Source organism: Notolabrus celidotus, chromosome 18 (genome assembly GCF_009762535.1).
Source record: "Notolabrus celidotus isolate fNotCel1 chromosome 18, fNotCel1.pri, whole genome shotgun sequence".
Lineage (NCBI taxonomy): Eukaryota > Metazoa > Chordata > Actinopteri > Labriformes > Labridae > Notolabrus > Notolabrus celidotus.
Window position 1 is genome coordinate 20,108,504 of NC_048289.1, and position 17,415 is coordinate 20,125,918.

The window sequence follows — 17,415 nt, forward strand, 5'->3', positions numbered from 1 at the left end:
AAACAGCTATAAAGAGATTATGCATGATATTTTTCTATAGCCTCTGATCTTGTCTATTAGAACTGTTTCTTAAGGCTGCAGGTAAGAAACCCGATGAGTTTAACGATAAAGCAATGCAGGAACTAAGTGTTCTAGTGTAGATAATATAAAGCATCATCACAGCACTACACTGATGCTAACTCATTGCTGTTTCACTTTACACTTATCTGTTAAAGATTGCTAATAAAGTCAAATAAACTTAGACAATGTTTTATATGCAGTCACTTACATTTCTTGCATCCACATTTCTTTATCCTTTTGGGATCAGTGATGTCATCATGGCAGGCTTTACAGTAAAACAGTGCCCTGTAGCGGGTGAAAAAAAAATCCTTACAATCCAAGACTCTGATCTTGAGCGTTTGATCATGCTTTACATTCAAATACTAACTCCCCAGGAAAAAAAGTACAGGCAAAGAAAAACTTCAAACAGGTACATAGGGATGCATTTCATCAGAAAAAAATAGCGGAGTAGACAAATTTAAGCAAATGTACACCCTTGTATAAAATTAAAAACATCTGCTATCTCTGGATGTGTGTTCTCTGACAGGTTACACTCATAGAGGGTATAAATAATGGACGTAGTATCTGTGGCGTCACCCATCTGTTCCTGAGCGCTGTTTTGAAACCAATCGACAAGTGTGACGTAAAGGGGCGGAGTTTGAGCCTCCTGGCCAACAGCTATGTGTTCCCGAATGGAGTCAAGTCAGTCATGTCCTTATTCGGGCAAAAACTTGTAATCTTAATATCTTCTGAGCCGTTGCGTTAGAAAAAAATTCACCCCACCGTACTCCCCTAGTATACAGTCAGATAGAGAAATTAGCTACGTAGAGCCAAGCTGTTTTTTTAACCAGGCTTTAAGCATTTTTATTAATGCTGCAAAGATTGTCTTTTTTGAATTGATGTCTATGTGATTTCAGGTGTTTCTGCAGCCAGCCTCAAGCGGATTCTAGATGAATTGCAGTTTATAACACTTCTGAATGGGCTTCATCGTTTGAGACCAGAGGTTGCTGCTTGGTTACACTCTGCAACTTTATCACTGCCCTATTATATCTACTTTTTTATTCAACCTTTCTTATTCAATCACTGTGTGTATCTGTGTGGGGATATCAAAACATTGACCCATACTAACATGCACTAAATAAATATTGCAGATAGCTTAAAATCTTTCAAGGTTTCCTTTACTGTACATGTATTCATTTTGAATAGGGGGGTATATAATCTTAGATAGAAACCTTCCAATATGCAGAAGCTAGCAACATTTGGCCTTACAAAAAATGTGTTTGGATTCACAGAGTACTTTCTTATATCGTCAAATTCAATTGAATAACTTGAATGGTCAATAAGAAGGCATGTGTTCACAGCTTCACTATGAAGTGTTTTACTTTGCACATGAAAAGCTTACAGTATGTATCAGAGCTAGAAAAGCTAGCATGCCTCTTTCAGAGTAGAGACCTTGCTTTTGAACTCCATTGAATTTCTAATCCCTTACCTCTTTACTTCTTTGGCATCACTAGCGATGAAGAAGCCCAAGGTCCCCTCCTGCATTTTCACGTGGTTTCCAGGGTTTATCAGGGTGCTGGCGTCAGAGGACAAAGTTATATTACACAATTTTCAAAAGCTTTGCACTAATCACTGGCAGCATATGCTGTCAGGATCTGAACTGGCAACTGCTTTGGCAGAGCTTGTTTTTTTATTAAATTAAGATGATGAAAGGAGAGAGTAGTGATACTTCAAATGGTAGAAATAGAGCATCAGGACATTAAAGATTTCACTTAAACAGCTTCAGCTGTGCTTAAAGACCACAACTGCCATTTTCCCCCAATTAATTTGTCAGGAGTTTATCATAGACGCCTGTGATGTCTGTGAACAAGCCAGTTTAGCACATTTTGTACCTTGCCTTGTGTTTGCAGTCACACACAGAAGCAAACACACCTGCATACTTAGGGTTTTTTTTGCCTCCATGAATTTTAATGACTTCAACAATCCTCCATGAGCACATCCACTTACCTGCTTTCCCTTTGATCAGACTTGTACTCTATAGCTATCAGCAGCAGCTTTAGCTTCACGTAGCAGAGTCTGCAAAACAGAAGAACAACATAATCAGAGCCCTGGCATGCAAAATATTTGTAGCTTTTGTAGTGCTTCTCAGCACTGAGTGGCACTCTTTCAACTTTGAAGTCTGAGAACAGTTTTTCAAGTGTAATGTGCACCTGTTGGATTAGTTTGGCATATTTGAGTCTTACACTAACTGACTAAACCGTCACCCTATTCAAATAATGGCCTACGTCATTTTTTTAAGTGTTTGGGAAAACACAAAAAACCTTACCAAATGTAGAGCATATAATATTTATTAATCATTTCAATCAAAAAGGCCTTGACAGTGGATGACTGTTGACATACAGAGAACGTTGTGTGCCAATTATGTAACATTAAAGAATAAAGTGACTTAGGCCAATTTTCAAACATTCTAGTGTGACTTAGGCAACTTTAAACCTGGCTTAAACTGCCCTTTCGTTCCATCGTGCAAACTCAAAACTGATATTACCCTGAGTTCAATTAAACAAATGTCAGGTAAATCAAGTTGGTCAGGAGGCAGTCCCTTTCCTCACTTCTCCAGTTCTTCTTTGCTGTGTTTTTATTGAACTTAACCCATTTCCAACATACAGTTTTGACAACTTTTTGAAACCTGACTATTAACTGTCCTTTAATTCCATAAATCAACTCAAAACGTAAATAACTCTAACCTAAATTGAACATATCTCAGGTCAATCAAACGCTGAGGAGGCATGTCCCTCTCCTCACTTGTCCAGCTCTTCTTTGCTGGGTTTTATCACCTATCCCAGTACTATTCAGTTTATCCCCTGAATCTTCATTCTCGGTCATCTTGATTTGCCTAACTATGTGGCAAATTGTCAAAGAAGTGACGACACTTGAAGGGTGTATCCTAAAGAATAAAAAAATTTGATTTAGGACAAGAATAAAATGGCCTAAGTCACCCTCTTGAAATAGGCCATTGTCCTACAGGGGATAAAGAGCATAATCCTTTCAACTAAAGATTAAGGCGATTTTTACCAGAGGTGGCCAGAATCATCAAGAGATAATTTAGGCCAAAATCTCATTTTTGTCAAAAAATGACTTAGGCCATTATTTTAATAAGGTGACGATATCTGGTAGTGGAAATGTAACATTTGTGAATCTATACATCATAATTCACAGAAGGCATACCAGTCAAGTGGTGACACTTGACACACAGCTTTTCTCCCTCATTAGGTCATAATCTTGCATTTATGAAAATGATGGCATATTATTAAGTTAATAAACCTTGTGAAGTGCTGGTTTGATTGGAAAGACTCCTTGTTAAAGACAACAAGTGACCAGCAGAGGGGGTACATGCGAGTCTTGGCAAATTGGTCATGGGCAGTGGGTCTGTCTGTACGTCACAGTACAGTCCCCACTACCATAGGCTGAGCTCAACTTTTTATTCATCTATTTGTTTTTTTATTTTAGGTATTTTGGGGGGGAATGTGAGCAGCAAAGTGAGGGGGAAGACATGCACCAAAGCATCGTGATTGGGATTTGCACTAGCAACAATTGCTGCAATTAGGACCGCAGCCTCTACTAGGCCAGCCAGATACCCCAGGCTTAGCTTGGCTACTGTTTTGGAGGTTTGCAGGATGATGAAAACTGATGGAAAGAGCTACAAATCTGCATACACACTGCACATTGCTGAACACAATGGAAGTCAAAACCTTTTGGCTATATAAGACTGTGTTTTATGTATACTGTACAGTGTGACTTATATTCCTGATGCAACAGTAACATTTTTATCATTACAGCAACTATATGTGACTTGAGTCGCTTTCTTGTTTGCGATGACTTGATTATTTGTAAGACATTAACCCTCCTGTTATGTTGCAGGTCAAACTGACCCTTTTAAAGTCTATTTTAGGAAATATATGCCTTCCAAACCAGCTAAACGCAGCATAAAAATATGGGCAGCATGTGACAGAAGAGGGGTCATGTTACATCATTTCATAAGATAAAAACAAAATTTAAAATAAAATAAACAAAAATCTGTGTCATGTAAAACCTTTGTATTTATATTTAGGGCTTTCCAATGTACTTTAAAAAAAGTTTTAACATGAATTTTTATGAAAAGGAGTGAGTTATCCTCATTAAACCATGATCTGTGAGAATTAAAAAAACACCAATGGACTAAATCTTGATTTAAATGGTTAGTAATGGAGTTAAAAATTAGATTTAAAAAAAAGTGTATTGGGATTTTTGGGATTCTGACACTTTTGGATAATTGAATATGCCCAGGGTCAAATTGACCCAGGAACATTATTGCTGTTCCAGAGAAACAAACATAACAGGAGGGTTAAGAAAATAGCCTTTTTCCCCATTCTGAAGATGTAGAACTTTAACCTGCTGTCTTTAGAAAAGGTACAAGATTGTATTCATTTTATAATCAAAAATACATTAAACACATAGAAATGAGAAAAAAAATTCAACCACAGCCTTCCTCAGATCTCATAAAAACCTGTAGCTATAATGTTATGCTTCTAGAAGTACCAAATTTAAACCCCACAAAGTTTAATTTCTTCCATCTCAAAAAAAACAACTCACAATTAGCAGGACAGAAAATCAAAAGGTAGAAAATTAAAAGACATTATTTATTAAATAAAGTCTATATTTAGTGTACTTACTCGCAAATGACAGGAAAGGACATGCCCACAAAGGCACTGGACAGGTACTCAGTGTACATCTCATTGGCTACTCCTTCAAGGTAATACTTCTGCCATGTGTCTTCCTCAATCTGAAGCACAGATTGATCACAGTAAACAAAGTGTTTGATTTACAGAACAAACTGAACACACACAAAAATAATATAAGCTACATGTTTTTTTACCAGTTCATACCCACCAACTCTGCAGATGCTGCACATGGGCCTCATCTGGGATAATCACTATCATCTATTCAGACTGACTTGATCTCTGAACCTAATCCAGTCAGCACAGACTGGGGAGTTTTAACTGTGGATACCTTGATGAAAGACCTCATGGAGAAAAGGTTGGCCAGCATGGTGGAGAGACCCTGAGCCAGGCAGCTCTGGGCAATGAAGCCCAGTTTCAGCTCCGCGAGACAAATAGCATCGTCTCCCTCCTTCCAGGTCCAGCTGGGGATGTTCAGGAGGTGGGCCTGTAGAGAGGACATATGTATTTAAATTGTTCAAATGCTAATCATTGAAGAACTATCCATGTTGAAGTGTTGAAACAGAACAATATCATCACATCATTAATGACAACATGAGTTTTGTGGTTTGTAGTTTTGTGGCATGTAAATGACAAATAATACCCACCTTATTGTGGTACTGCAACATTTGAGTGATTATTCTGATCTTGGGATGGTAGTTCTTGATAGATATTACCCTGATACATGACATAGGACAGAAACATAAATTAGAATTTTCTAGGCATGTTCATACAAGTCATAAACATCCAGCCTATTATATCTTAGAGTTTCTATCCTTAATTTAGCATTTTCAAAGGGCCCGTTGGTTTTAAAGTATGAGTGAAAGCCAAAAAGCTAACATACACATACTGTGTGTAAGATTTTTTCATTAATAATGTTGTTATTTGAGTACAACATTTTAAACCTTTACTTCACATCAACTTTGAAATGAGCTATTATATCTCAAAGTTAAATGTTCATAACCTTAATACAATTCTATGTTAAGCTTATGTGTCATTCCTATTGAATAGCACATTAGTGTATTTCTTTCTTTCCCGAAAAACATCCTAGATTCTGAAAGGGAGTCCTGTTTTAACTATCGAATTTGACCTGGAACTTTTTTTAAGTTTCGGGACTTTTATGCCTTTATTGAGACATAGGACAGGGGATAGAGTAGGAAACTGGGGGGGAAAAAGTTGGGAATGACGTGTTGGAAATGAACCATGCTTTCCACTTGAAGGACAATAGCCTCTGTACATGGGGCGCATGATTACCGGTAAGCCAAACCAGCAACTCTTGACCCGGGCCAGTATGCACGTCCAGCCATTACACAAACAGGACCATTAGTCTTAACGTACTGTTATGGAACGGCCCATTTGGCCTTAGCGTTAGCCGCATGCACGACTGCAAATAATTGGCCAATTAACTAATTGCCCCATGAAAGCGAGGCTGGTGCAAAACGTCATATGTCCAGGGAACCTCCTGGAAAACCCCTATCCAACAAATTCGAACTGCGCATGCCTGCTACGCATAAAAAACAATAAACATGGCGAGGGTAGAATAGAATGAACAAACAGCTATTATCAGCAAGTCAAACCTCAAAGATAACAAACAGGATGAAGGGAAAGTTTGGCTTAAGATCTTGAACCAGGTAAATGAGTGTGGTGTTTCTGAGCGCACAGTAGAAGACCTAAAATATAAAATAATGTCTTTGCATATTTCGTCTTAACAGTAACGCATAAGGACGATGTCCGCCATCCTTTAAACAGCCTAACAGGTGCAGTATTCCTGCCGTTAGCACCTGTAATGGTGGGGTCTACTGCCTTTAAATTGAATGCTTTGTTGGCGCCTTAACATGGCTCATGCATACCGCTAATCGATTTTTTTCCCCCATTAGTACAAATGGCCCGTTTTGCATCGCTAATGGCTGGACGTGCATACAGGACCTGGAACTTGAACAAATTCTAGTCCTCCCATTTCAAATGTTTGTATGTTTCTGAGAAGTTATTACACACTGGCAAATACTTTGTTGCTGAGTTGAGATGAAAAAGAAAGGAAAAAATGTAAATCTTGGAGACAGCTCGGGTTTGTATCATAAACTGAAGACTCCCTCCAGCGTGGCATTAATCTCCAAAGATAATGAAAAAGTTAGGGGAAAGGTACTTGACCATATGTGGCTCTTCTTCATACATATCATTCATCTACTTTTACCCATAAGCAATGATTGGCATCATAAAGTGTTGGAGACACACTGTCTGGTAAACAGGCAAGATATGAGGAGGAATCTGTGAAATGACCTTGGTTGTCTTGACAACACTTCTTGCTATCACTGCAGCCGTGTCTATGCATAGCACTGAATGAGTTACGATAAGCAGAGAGACGGAGGTTAATCTGCTTTGAGAGTGGCCTGTGACCCTAAAGCCTGACCTAGCAGACCTCAGTATAATCTTACACTGGTACACAATCAGTTTGCACAGATTAAGATGTCTAAAAGACACAGACATTTACAGGAATATTACATTTCTGTCACAGGGTTTACCTCATAATGTTGGATGCATCCTCAGCATCAGGGTCAGCACAGTATTTGTTGGCTAAGATTAGACAGGCATCAGCTGATTCAATCTGGAAACGACATTACATTTCATCAGTTAACATTAGTATTTTATGATTTTAAATTATAGACACTAAAACAACCTGATTTCCTTCTGCTTACAGAGAAAGAAAACTATCCACTACGTACCTTTACTCTGGCCAGATCGTGTGGGTTTAGGACGGACCCTTGGTAAAACTCCACCTGGGTGAAGTGACGCTTGAACAAGGCTTCCAGCTCAAGATTAGGGGAAATACTGAAAAAAAAGGAAAATCCTTGTTGAAAATGATCTCTTGATAAGATTATTTATTTATCCCATTATCAATTTAATTTAGGCAAACACAGTTTGGTACTTACTTATGGAGAAAAACAATTTCTACATTGACATCATCCCTGTCCTTGTGTAGGAAGTCTTTTAGAAAGTTGGACACACTCTCCAGGGTTATATGACCACAGACCACGATGTGCCTGGAAAACGAGGTGTAGAATAATAATGAAACAAAAATATACTCAAGGTAAATGTCATGCAACATACACAAACACACATACACACATACACACACACACACACACACACACACACACACACACACACACACACACACACACACACACATATGAACTGTTGTTTCATCTTCATCCTGGAATCCAGTCTGTGATGAGAGAGATGTAATGGGAATGAAAGTAATCATTTCTGCTGTATTTAGGGGGGCAGATTCTAAATCTGTACACAAATAATGAAATCTATGTTACAGGGGGAATGTTTTATGTTGCTGTTGTGATGAGGGAGGACTGAATGAGAAGGTCAGAGAGCACTGTGGATTTCAGTATCAGATTATAAAGGATCAGAGTTTACTTAGATGGAGATTATGAAATCAGCACACTGTTTATATCCCACATGCTATATGTGAGGCACTCAGTCTGGATTTGAGTCTTTATTCAATTTTTATTTATAGATTATTTAAAAATAAACAGAAATATTTACAAGTAACATATTTGCTTTGAAATGCCGCTGCTCAAGAGGAACCACAGCTGGGAATTTAATGTGTAATCCAGTGTTGTAGCAGCTTGTAAAAAGAGTCACAATTGATTATTTTAAAGGTTTGTGCATACACAAATTTTGAACTTACGTATTCTAATTAGAGGTAGCTCTTTGTGTCAGCCAACTTGATAGTTTAATAAAGTGGTGATACTATTTATGTTCTATCAGCCTTTAGGGATTTATGCTGGAAAGCTATGTCCCTTTAACCAGATGACGACTGCTGGTATAATTCACGTGTGACATAACACCATAGACTGTATAAAATATGGACAAAGTATCCCTGACGTCACCCATCTGTTTCTGAAGCGCTGTTTGAGGCCAATCGTCAGCGGCAGCCATACTGCTGCGGCCGAGAGATTGTGACGTAAAGAGGCGGGCTTTGAGCCTCCTAGTCAACAGATACAGTGTTCAAGCCTGCCAATCAAGTCAACTGTGCCTCTCATTGGAAGACTCATAATCTCAATATCTTTGAAATTGAGCTATCCAGACTACACTCGTCTTTTGTACCAGGCTGTAAACATGTTTATATCTGCTGTAAAGATCGTCTTTTTCCCATTCATGTGTATGTGGTTTCCGGTACTTCCGGAGCCAGCCTCAAGCGGATCGGAGGAACTGCAGTTTATAAAACTTCCGGATCGGACTCATATTTTTAGATTTGAGGTTACCGTTTCTGTAACAAGCATCAGTTAAAGTGATTCAAACATGGTCACACTGTAAGTGAGCTATGGTACCTGGTTCTTTCCAACCTTGTACCGCTCTTTCAAAAACTTTTCTCTTACACCCTGACCCTTTGCATCATCATTTTGTAAGAGAAAAATAAGACCAACCGTTTAAATACATAAGTATAAAATGTATTTCTGAATGACACGAAAAAAAAAAAAAAGTTTTCGTTACAAATCCGTTTTTTTTAAATCGTGACTATTTGTTGGGCTACTTTGAGACCTGGTTATACTGTACTGTAATAATTTGTGACTTCAGAGTTCAATAAATGCAGTTAACCCTTCTGTTATGTGGCGGGTCAAATTTACCCTTTTTAAAGTTCCAAAAAATAAATAAATAAATAAATTGTTTAAAGTATTTTTTCACTATGAAACTTCTTCTGCTTGGCTTAATAGGTGAAATGAACAAAATGAAAATCGTTGATTTCACATATTTGCAACCCCCCCTGCAAGTTTATATTATATAGATACTGTTTGTGGGTCAATTTGACCTGGCAGTCAAAGTGGAGGCTAAAAGGGGTCAGAAGTGTCAAATACTAAATGTTTATTTGCAACTGTGTGACATATTTCACCCCAATCACACACACACACACGCACGCACGCACACACACACACACACACACACACACACACACACACACACACACACACACACACACACACACACACACACACACACACACACACACCCTTTTAACATGAATTTTCATTCCAAGCAAGTGAGTTATCCTCATTAAACCATGATCTGTGAGAATTAAAGAACACCATTGCACTAAATATTGATTTAAATGGTTAGTAATGGAGTTAATAATGACATTTAAAAAAAAATGTAAATTGGGATTTTTTTGGGTTCTGACATTTTTGAATCATTAAATATGCCCTGGGTCAAGTTGACCCAAGAACATTATTGCTGTCCCTAAGAAATGAACATAACAGGAGGGTTAAATATGTATTATTTTAAACCCTTTGTACATTTCTATAAATATTTAAAAGGATGTCAGGTATATGACAGAAATGATACGAATGAAAACATGTAGAAAAAGATGATGGAAGGAAAAAGAAAGGTAACAATTTCTAACATCTAATTTACTGTACAATAATTTAACTAATGAACATTAATATACTATATTTATGTATTTAATGTTTTTAACTAACATTTTTTAACATTCTCTACATCTTAAGAGTTTAAACTAAAAGGAGGGGATACAGTCTGCATCGACAGATTTTCTACATTGGTCTAAACTTTGTTGGTTGGTGAAATGTGTTATTGTTAATGCTAACCAATAACTGGTATTGTTGTTGAGCTAGTGTGCCGATCAGATGTTTGTGTGAGTAATTCTACCCACAGGAATAAGGTGACTGCTTCTTCAGCTCCAGGTTTGTGTCATATAAAGATGAGATTGTTATTAAGTGTTCAAATCATCAAAAACAAAACGACAAAATAACAACAAATAAAGTGTACGATAAATATTGTGAGTGTTCCACAAACTAGCTGAAGAAAAAAAGCAGAATTTGGTTGAATTTTTTTCCCTAGGTAAGTCTGACTTCTACAAAAACCACATGAACAACCACAAATACCAAAAGCATGCTACAAAAAGCCATACTTTATTTGGAGGCATCCAGAAGAATCTCAGCATTTTTTAGAAACAGCTGCAAAGCTTTATACACGAAAGAGTACGTTTATGTCAAAGTACTAGTTTGAAATTTTAGATGTATTTTCTGAGAGGTAGATAAGAAGATCGATACCTTTCTCATGATTGTTAGCTATGTATGAAAATGTAGCAGGAGGTGATTAGCTTAGCATGAAAGGGCTAGCCTAATAATATTAAACTCCCCATCTTTAAAGCTGTGTTTTAACATTTCTTTTTTTGCGCTTACACAACAAGAAGGGTAATAGTAGAAATATATGGGTTACTAGCTTAGCTAAGCTAATGTCCTCCAGGCTCTTTCGTAATAGTTATCTTCAAACAAGAAAAAAGCATCGATTTTATTGTCTAGCTTTCAGCAAGAAATCCATATTTTGAAGTATTTATGTTAAGTTAAGATTTTATATAGTCCTGAGGGTGTAGGTCAGACTGAAGATAAAGGCCAAGAATATTCAGCAGCAAAGCGTGAAAAATAGACGAGCATTGCAAGTTTTTCTGGACCAGAAAAACCAAAGCACTAAAATTAGCATGAAGCAAGCAATGGCATAAAATATTTGGTGTGTAGGTGCGTGTTAAACTGGGATGTTTGAAATCCTGTTGAGAACATTTCCATGACCTTGTTTCTGTGTTAAAGGCAAGGTAGAATATATTTATGTAATTTAACTATCAAATGAGTAGTATTATTAAAAATATATATATGATATAAGATATATGTGAGGTAAAAGAGTTATTACTATGTCTTAAATTATCCTTATTATAGTTTCTATAATCTGTTATATTTATATATTATAATGTAATTTGTCTGTTTTTTAAAATTGAGTTGCGCAGTGAAATGGGTGAAGAACTTTTAACTGTGAATGACCAAAAATACTTGTTTCACAAAAACAAATTAAACCACAAATGTACATCACAATGAACAACTTTACACAATTACAACACAAACGTAGGATTTTCTCTCAGTTAGTTAATTGCTTTTAAAAAAGTCACACTATACTACTTTGTTTTGACAAAGATAATTTTAAGTAGTCTGTTGGCTTTTGTGCATTTCTTAACTCAGATTAGTTACTGAAAGCTTCCACTTTGTTTTATATAGCTTCTATGGAACGCTAGATGTGCCAAGCAGACATACGTCTCTAGGTAGACTCATCATCTATTTTATAAATCCAAAGTTAAATTCATAAGTAATAAAAAACCTATAAATCATAATGTATCTGTTTTTGAAGATACCCTAGCTTGGATGCTGGGATATTTATTTATTCTATTTTTTATTTATTTATGTCTTAATCTGAATGTTTGACCAAGAATTGTTTCTGATAATCTTTCTACTGTAAAGAGCACTATTATTGTTTTGTTTCTTTTGTGAAAAATCAATAAAAAAACTTGAAAAAATAAATAAATAAATCATAATCTATTCAATGTACAGGAGTTTCAACCTTGCTTGGTTTAGTACAATCACTTGCTAATGCTGTCTAGTTTATTTAGATCAATGATATTTGTAGTGCTATTAAACATTACTGGTTGTAGTGCTATTACCTTATAGATTCAGACTTGGTTGTGGTTCAAATTAACTTTGAGTTTGCTTTAAGTTAGGTCAGAAGTTGGGCAAATGTTAAACAAGCTAACCTAAAATGTTCAAATAACCAAAAAACACTTAAAACTACAGTTTGATATTTTTCTACGCACTCACCTTTTATTTCTTAACATGTTACAATGAAGATACCATTTGCATTTCAGGAAAACAATATTTCCTTTTTTTTTTAGCAGTGTTTTAGTTTATTAATGTTATTATATACAGGGATAGATCAGAGAGAAAATCCTACATGTGACATCTTTGAGCATCACAATAATATATATATAAAACTACACTGCAGAAAAATCTCTAAGTATCTTCATCTATTTTTAACCTGTACAGGTGTGTGATAGGTTTGCTATTTTTGAACAAAGTAACTAACTTACTGACTGATGGATAGACAGACGCTATGACATAACAATATTAGCTGCAGGCAAAACAAAGTAAAACTGGAGGGAACCACAGAGCAAAGGAGTATATTTACTTGTCGTGCACATTTATATGATTGCGTTCATAATCAACCACTTATAGGCATCTAAGAGCTTATACATGCTCAGTTTGTCTTTGCTATAAACACTTGGTTTTTCTATCTGGTAATTGTAATGCCTGGCCATTCCACCTTTGGCTGTACCGTCAAGTGACCTCAAATATCCAAAGACACCCATATCATCTTCACCATTGCCAAAAAAAAGCTACAGGGGTGCTGGTGGCCTAGCGGTCTAAGCGCCCCACATATGGAGGCTACGGTCCTCGTCGCAGAGGTCGCCTGTTCGAGTCCCAACCGGTTGACCATTTCCTGCAAGTCTTCACCCACTCTCTACTCCCCACGTTTCCTGTCTCTCTTCAGCTGTCCTATCATTAAAGGCAAAAAATGCCCCAAAAAACATAACTTTAAAAAAAAGAAAGAAGAAGCTACAAACAACTATCTAGCTAGCACTGGCTAACATGTCTAAAGGATTGTTTTGCCTCCAGCTAAGACCGAAAAATCACACTGTTTACTAAAGCTAAAATGGTCTCAAAGTATAATGTCTGAATTGTAAATTTTAAAATATTATATATCTGTTTAAATATATTTTCTTGTGGTATTTAAAGAGGGTTAATTCTTATTGATAACAGGTTACTAAGAAATGTTTTTCTTTAAAAAAAAGCTACACAAAGAGTCAATAACAGATAAAAGATACTTGTTGAGAGAGATTTTTTTGCAGTGTAAGAACACACATCCATTCACGATAGGTAGTGGTGACACCTTGCACACATGAACAGCAGCAATACAGCAAAATAAATCAACACATTAATCATGGCCAAGTTCTTCAGTCACAGTGTGACTTTAGTGCTAATTGAGATCAATATATCTCAAATTACATGTTTGTTATATTAAACAAGATATATCACCTCTTTATGAGAGGGCCACTTGAGTCACACAAAACCACACCATTAAAAGTTTGCTGTTTTTTTATTTGTTTGACTTACTTTCTGCCTCTGGTCGAGTTATAACTCCCTCCATATTTCTTCCGATTAAGGATGAGAGCAGCAATTTCTGGCACGTAGCGAGCAAACATGGCCTACATGCATGAAAAAGAAAAAGAAAAAGGGCATGCAGAGAAGGTTCTACTGCGGCGGAGGCAGTAGAGCCTCCTTGAATACTTACTTTCTCCCATTAACCGCACTATAGGAACCACCATATTTCTTGCGGTTTCCTATTAACTCTATGATTTCAGGGACGTAGCTTGCAAACATGGCCTAAGGAGAAGATAGGAGACAGAAAAGAGACTAAAAAAAAGAAAGGCAAAGTAGAGCAGGTCCCCTAGTTTTTGCTTCAGAGCAATATGTAAAGTGAAGGAGCGTTAAAAATATCAAGAAGTAGTATGAAAATGAAAAAGGAAATATTAAGGCCAATATTTACGGATATTGGCAGAATAAAGGAGAAAAATGACAGCTGATGAGCGATATGTCAATCTGTGGTGGAAAAATTAAAAAAGTTATAAAAGTAAAGAAAAAGCCTTATGTGCCATGTTTTGTCCAACAAACACACGAGAGGTTGATTTGTGGAGAGCAGCAAAAAGGATGGCTGACATTAAATAAACTCTTTAATTGCTCCATTTAAAGATGTTGCTATTTGAGATTGTTTGTTCTATTATGCATGTTTTAGTAAAAGCTTATCCCATATTAATTTGCTTTAAGCTTCTTAATCAGCTTCTTCAGTGAAGATTTTAGTATAAGAGTGTGCACTAACAACATTTTCAAGAATATGGGACTTTTAACTGTGTTTCATACATTTTGAGACATTTAAGTCCTCTTTAAGTTTGGGGAAAAAGCATCTCATTCTAAGCTGGGGGAAGTGTTACATGTGAAGTAGGCAAGACTCTTCTTCCTGAGGAAACTGAGATCTTGCAGGAACCTACTTTATGTCTTTTATCAGGGAATCCTGGCTAGTGTCCTCTTCTATGCTGTGCTTTGCTAGGGGGGACAACATTTGCCTTGATGACAGAAAAAGAATTAATAAGCTGATCAGAAAGGCTGGTTCTGTAATTGGGATTACCCCTGACTCTCTTGAGGTTACCTTGGAGAAGAGAACTAAGACTAAATTAAAAACTGTCCTGTTGTTCGAAGGTAATCCTCTCCATAGTGTTTTTAATGGACTGAGAAGCTCCTGAGGTGAGTGACTGGTGATGCCACAGTGCTCCACAGAATGTCTTAGAAGGTCCTTTGTTCCTGCAGAAGTCAGATTTCTTAATGAACACTTGTAGCCATGGATCTGACCCATAGCTGTTAATTATGCTTCAAATGATGTGACTGTGTTATTTGTTTATTTATTTGTTGTGTTTTGTGACTGTATTGTTTATTGTTTGTTGATTCTGTGAACAGACCCTTGTGGCATATGAATTTCCCCCCACAGGGGATCAATAAAGTTCTCTAATCTCTAATCTAAGTACTCAAACTTCAAAAGAACAAATCATTTAAAACTTTAAATGTTCTTAATAAGAGACACTTTGGCCAAATACCAAAGTGCAAGGTTGTATCTGATGTTAAATTAAAGACATGTATCACACTGCACAGTTAGATGTCATCAAATGAGTTCAAGTGTAACGATAATCTTTTACTTTTTTGAGCATTATGCTATGGTACACCCAAGTTTGCTTGACAAATGACGTGTCTATATAAACTTTCCACTACAATGTTAGATAATTTAGTAATTTAATATGCAGTCTTTTGCTCTTCTTTAGCTAAAGAAAAGTAATATCCTGCTTATATTCGCTGCTTATAGGGATCTTTTACTCAAGTCTTTCATTTTACCAGTAGGTTGTTGAATCTTATATTTAATGATAATTTCTGATAGGTTCATCTTCATTTGTCTGGTAAGTGAAGTCTGCGGCAAACCCCAGGAAGGATGTTTTTAGTGCAATTCAGGACTCATGTAATCATTACATTATTGTTCTCAAAAATCTGTTATTAATGCATTTCATTATTTATAATATAGGCCTTCATAATTTGTGTAGATTATGAGATAATGTAGCAGCATCCATCAAGCTAGACTCTCAAAAATCATCCCTGTGTCATTGTGTTTGTTGGAAAGAGGAAGGGAAGGCAGAAGGTGGGGGAACCTGAAACCGCAGTATTTTAACAACTTATAACAGATGCAAAATTTCATGTATAATATAACATACACATAAAAAATAACAGAACTTAAATACTTCAATAAAATATAGCAAATAGTGTTAATGCATACAATACATGACATGCAACATACTGTGGTGAAGTGGTGGGCCATTAAGACACCTCAGTGTAAAAACAGATGGAAGGCGTCCTGAGTGTACAGCGCCACCTGGTGGGGAGTGATGATTGGTTGCATGGAGGAGTTATTAAAGCAGGTATAAGAAATAAAAGGGATTTTTACCAAACCACCAAGGATGAAGAAGACCATAAACAGGCGGCCCAGGGTGGTTTTTGCATACACGTCTCCGTAGCCCACAGTGGACATAGTAACCATGAGTAAGTAAACACATTCCCAGTAGGAAAGTGCCTGCGAGTTCTGGAAGTTCTCCCAGGGATCGCCTGAGTTCTCCACCTGGAACAGACACCAGGATATTTACACATCATTCATGAAAACACACAGAAGTAACCGCCTGTGCTGACAATAGAGCAGATTGTCTATAATGCTGCAACACCAATAAACTTTCAATGTATTTTAATGCAGAAACTGTTCATCTATGGCAATGTACTCCATTTGGTTATCTTTAGTTAATACAGATAATAATAATGTTGTAACATTTTGTAATTAAGGTTTTTTGTTTGTTTGTTTGCTTGTTTGTTTGTTTGTTTTTATATATGTGTATGTATGTGCATGTGTATGTATATGTACATGTATTTTTTTTTCTTTCCTTAGAATTTCTTTAATTGTAATTGTGTGTCTTTGGAAATGGTTAAAAAACTCAATAAACATATTGTTAAAAAAAAAAAAAGTATTTTAATGGCTTCTACTAACTTACCAAATGAATGAACCCTGCTGCGGTCAGCCATGTGCTTATGAAGATTGAACACAGGTTCACCAGCTTTATTGAGTTGCTATCAAAAAAAAAGGGTCAGAACATGAAGCATGAAGCATTTAATATTAAAACTTAATTAGGTTTAAGTGAAATACAACGTCCAAGGTGTTAGATCATGTCATCAGATATGGAAAACATGCTCTAAAAAACAACAAAAAATCACAATAACATGCAGCACAAAAAACTGAAGTCCTTACAGCTGCTGCTTTAATACTTTTTTAATAACCTGAGAAGGTGTTGGGGGCAAATTTTGTGTTAGTTTTTGTTCTTTCTAGTTTTTTAATATTTTCGTGTCCATTCAATTTCCTCCAAATTCCTTCATTTATTGTCGATAATGTTAGTGACGCTTTCAACATCACTAACTTTGTGTGTCTCGTCTTCACTTTCATGTGACTGAACGACTGAAGAGATTACTCTGGAGCGTTTTGTTCTGTTACTATATAAGCTCTTCCTGTCGTGACATCTGTGCACAAAGCTTTAACTCTGAGCACAAATAGAAAGCTTTTTTACTCAAGACTCCATCTTACAAGT

General features: G+C 36.4%; 1 protein-coding gene across 1 annotated transcript in view; it reads right to left on the minus strand.

Annotated features, from left to right (window-relative positions):
* LOC117829577 (calcium-activated potassium channel subunit alpha-1-like) overlaps positions 1–17,415 on the minus strand; it is a 127,061-nt gene that overhangs the window by 32,902 nt on the left and 76,744 nt on the right. The window contains exons 7-18 of the mRNA XM_034707145.1: positions 16,828–16,903; positions 16,236–16,406; positions 13,811–13,902; positions 7,721–7,831; positions 7,514–7,619; positions 7,313–7,395; positions 5,402–5,471; positions 5,086–5,241; positions 4,749–4,858; positions 2,047–2,115; positions 1,529–1,615; positions 269–345 (exon numbers count right to left, since the gene is read on the minus strand). Coding sequence (XP_034563036.1) covers positions 269–345; positions 1,529–1,615; positions 2,047–2,115; positions 4,749–4,858; positions 5,086–5,241; positions 5,402–5,471; positions 7,313–7,395; positions 7,514–7,619; positions 7,721–7,831; positions 13,811–13,902; positions 16,236–16,406; positions 16,828–16,903 — 1,208 coding nt within the window. The remainder of the gene's footprint in view (positions 1–268; positions 346–1,528; positions 1,616–2,046; positions 2,116–4,748; positions 4,859–5,085; positions 5,242–5,401; positions 5,472–7,312; positions 7,396–7,513; positions 7,620–7,720; positions 7,832–13,810; positions 13,903–16,235; positions 16,407–16,827; positions 16,904–17,415) is intronic.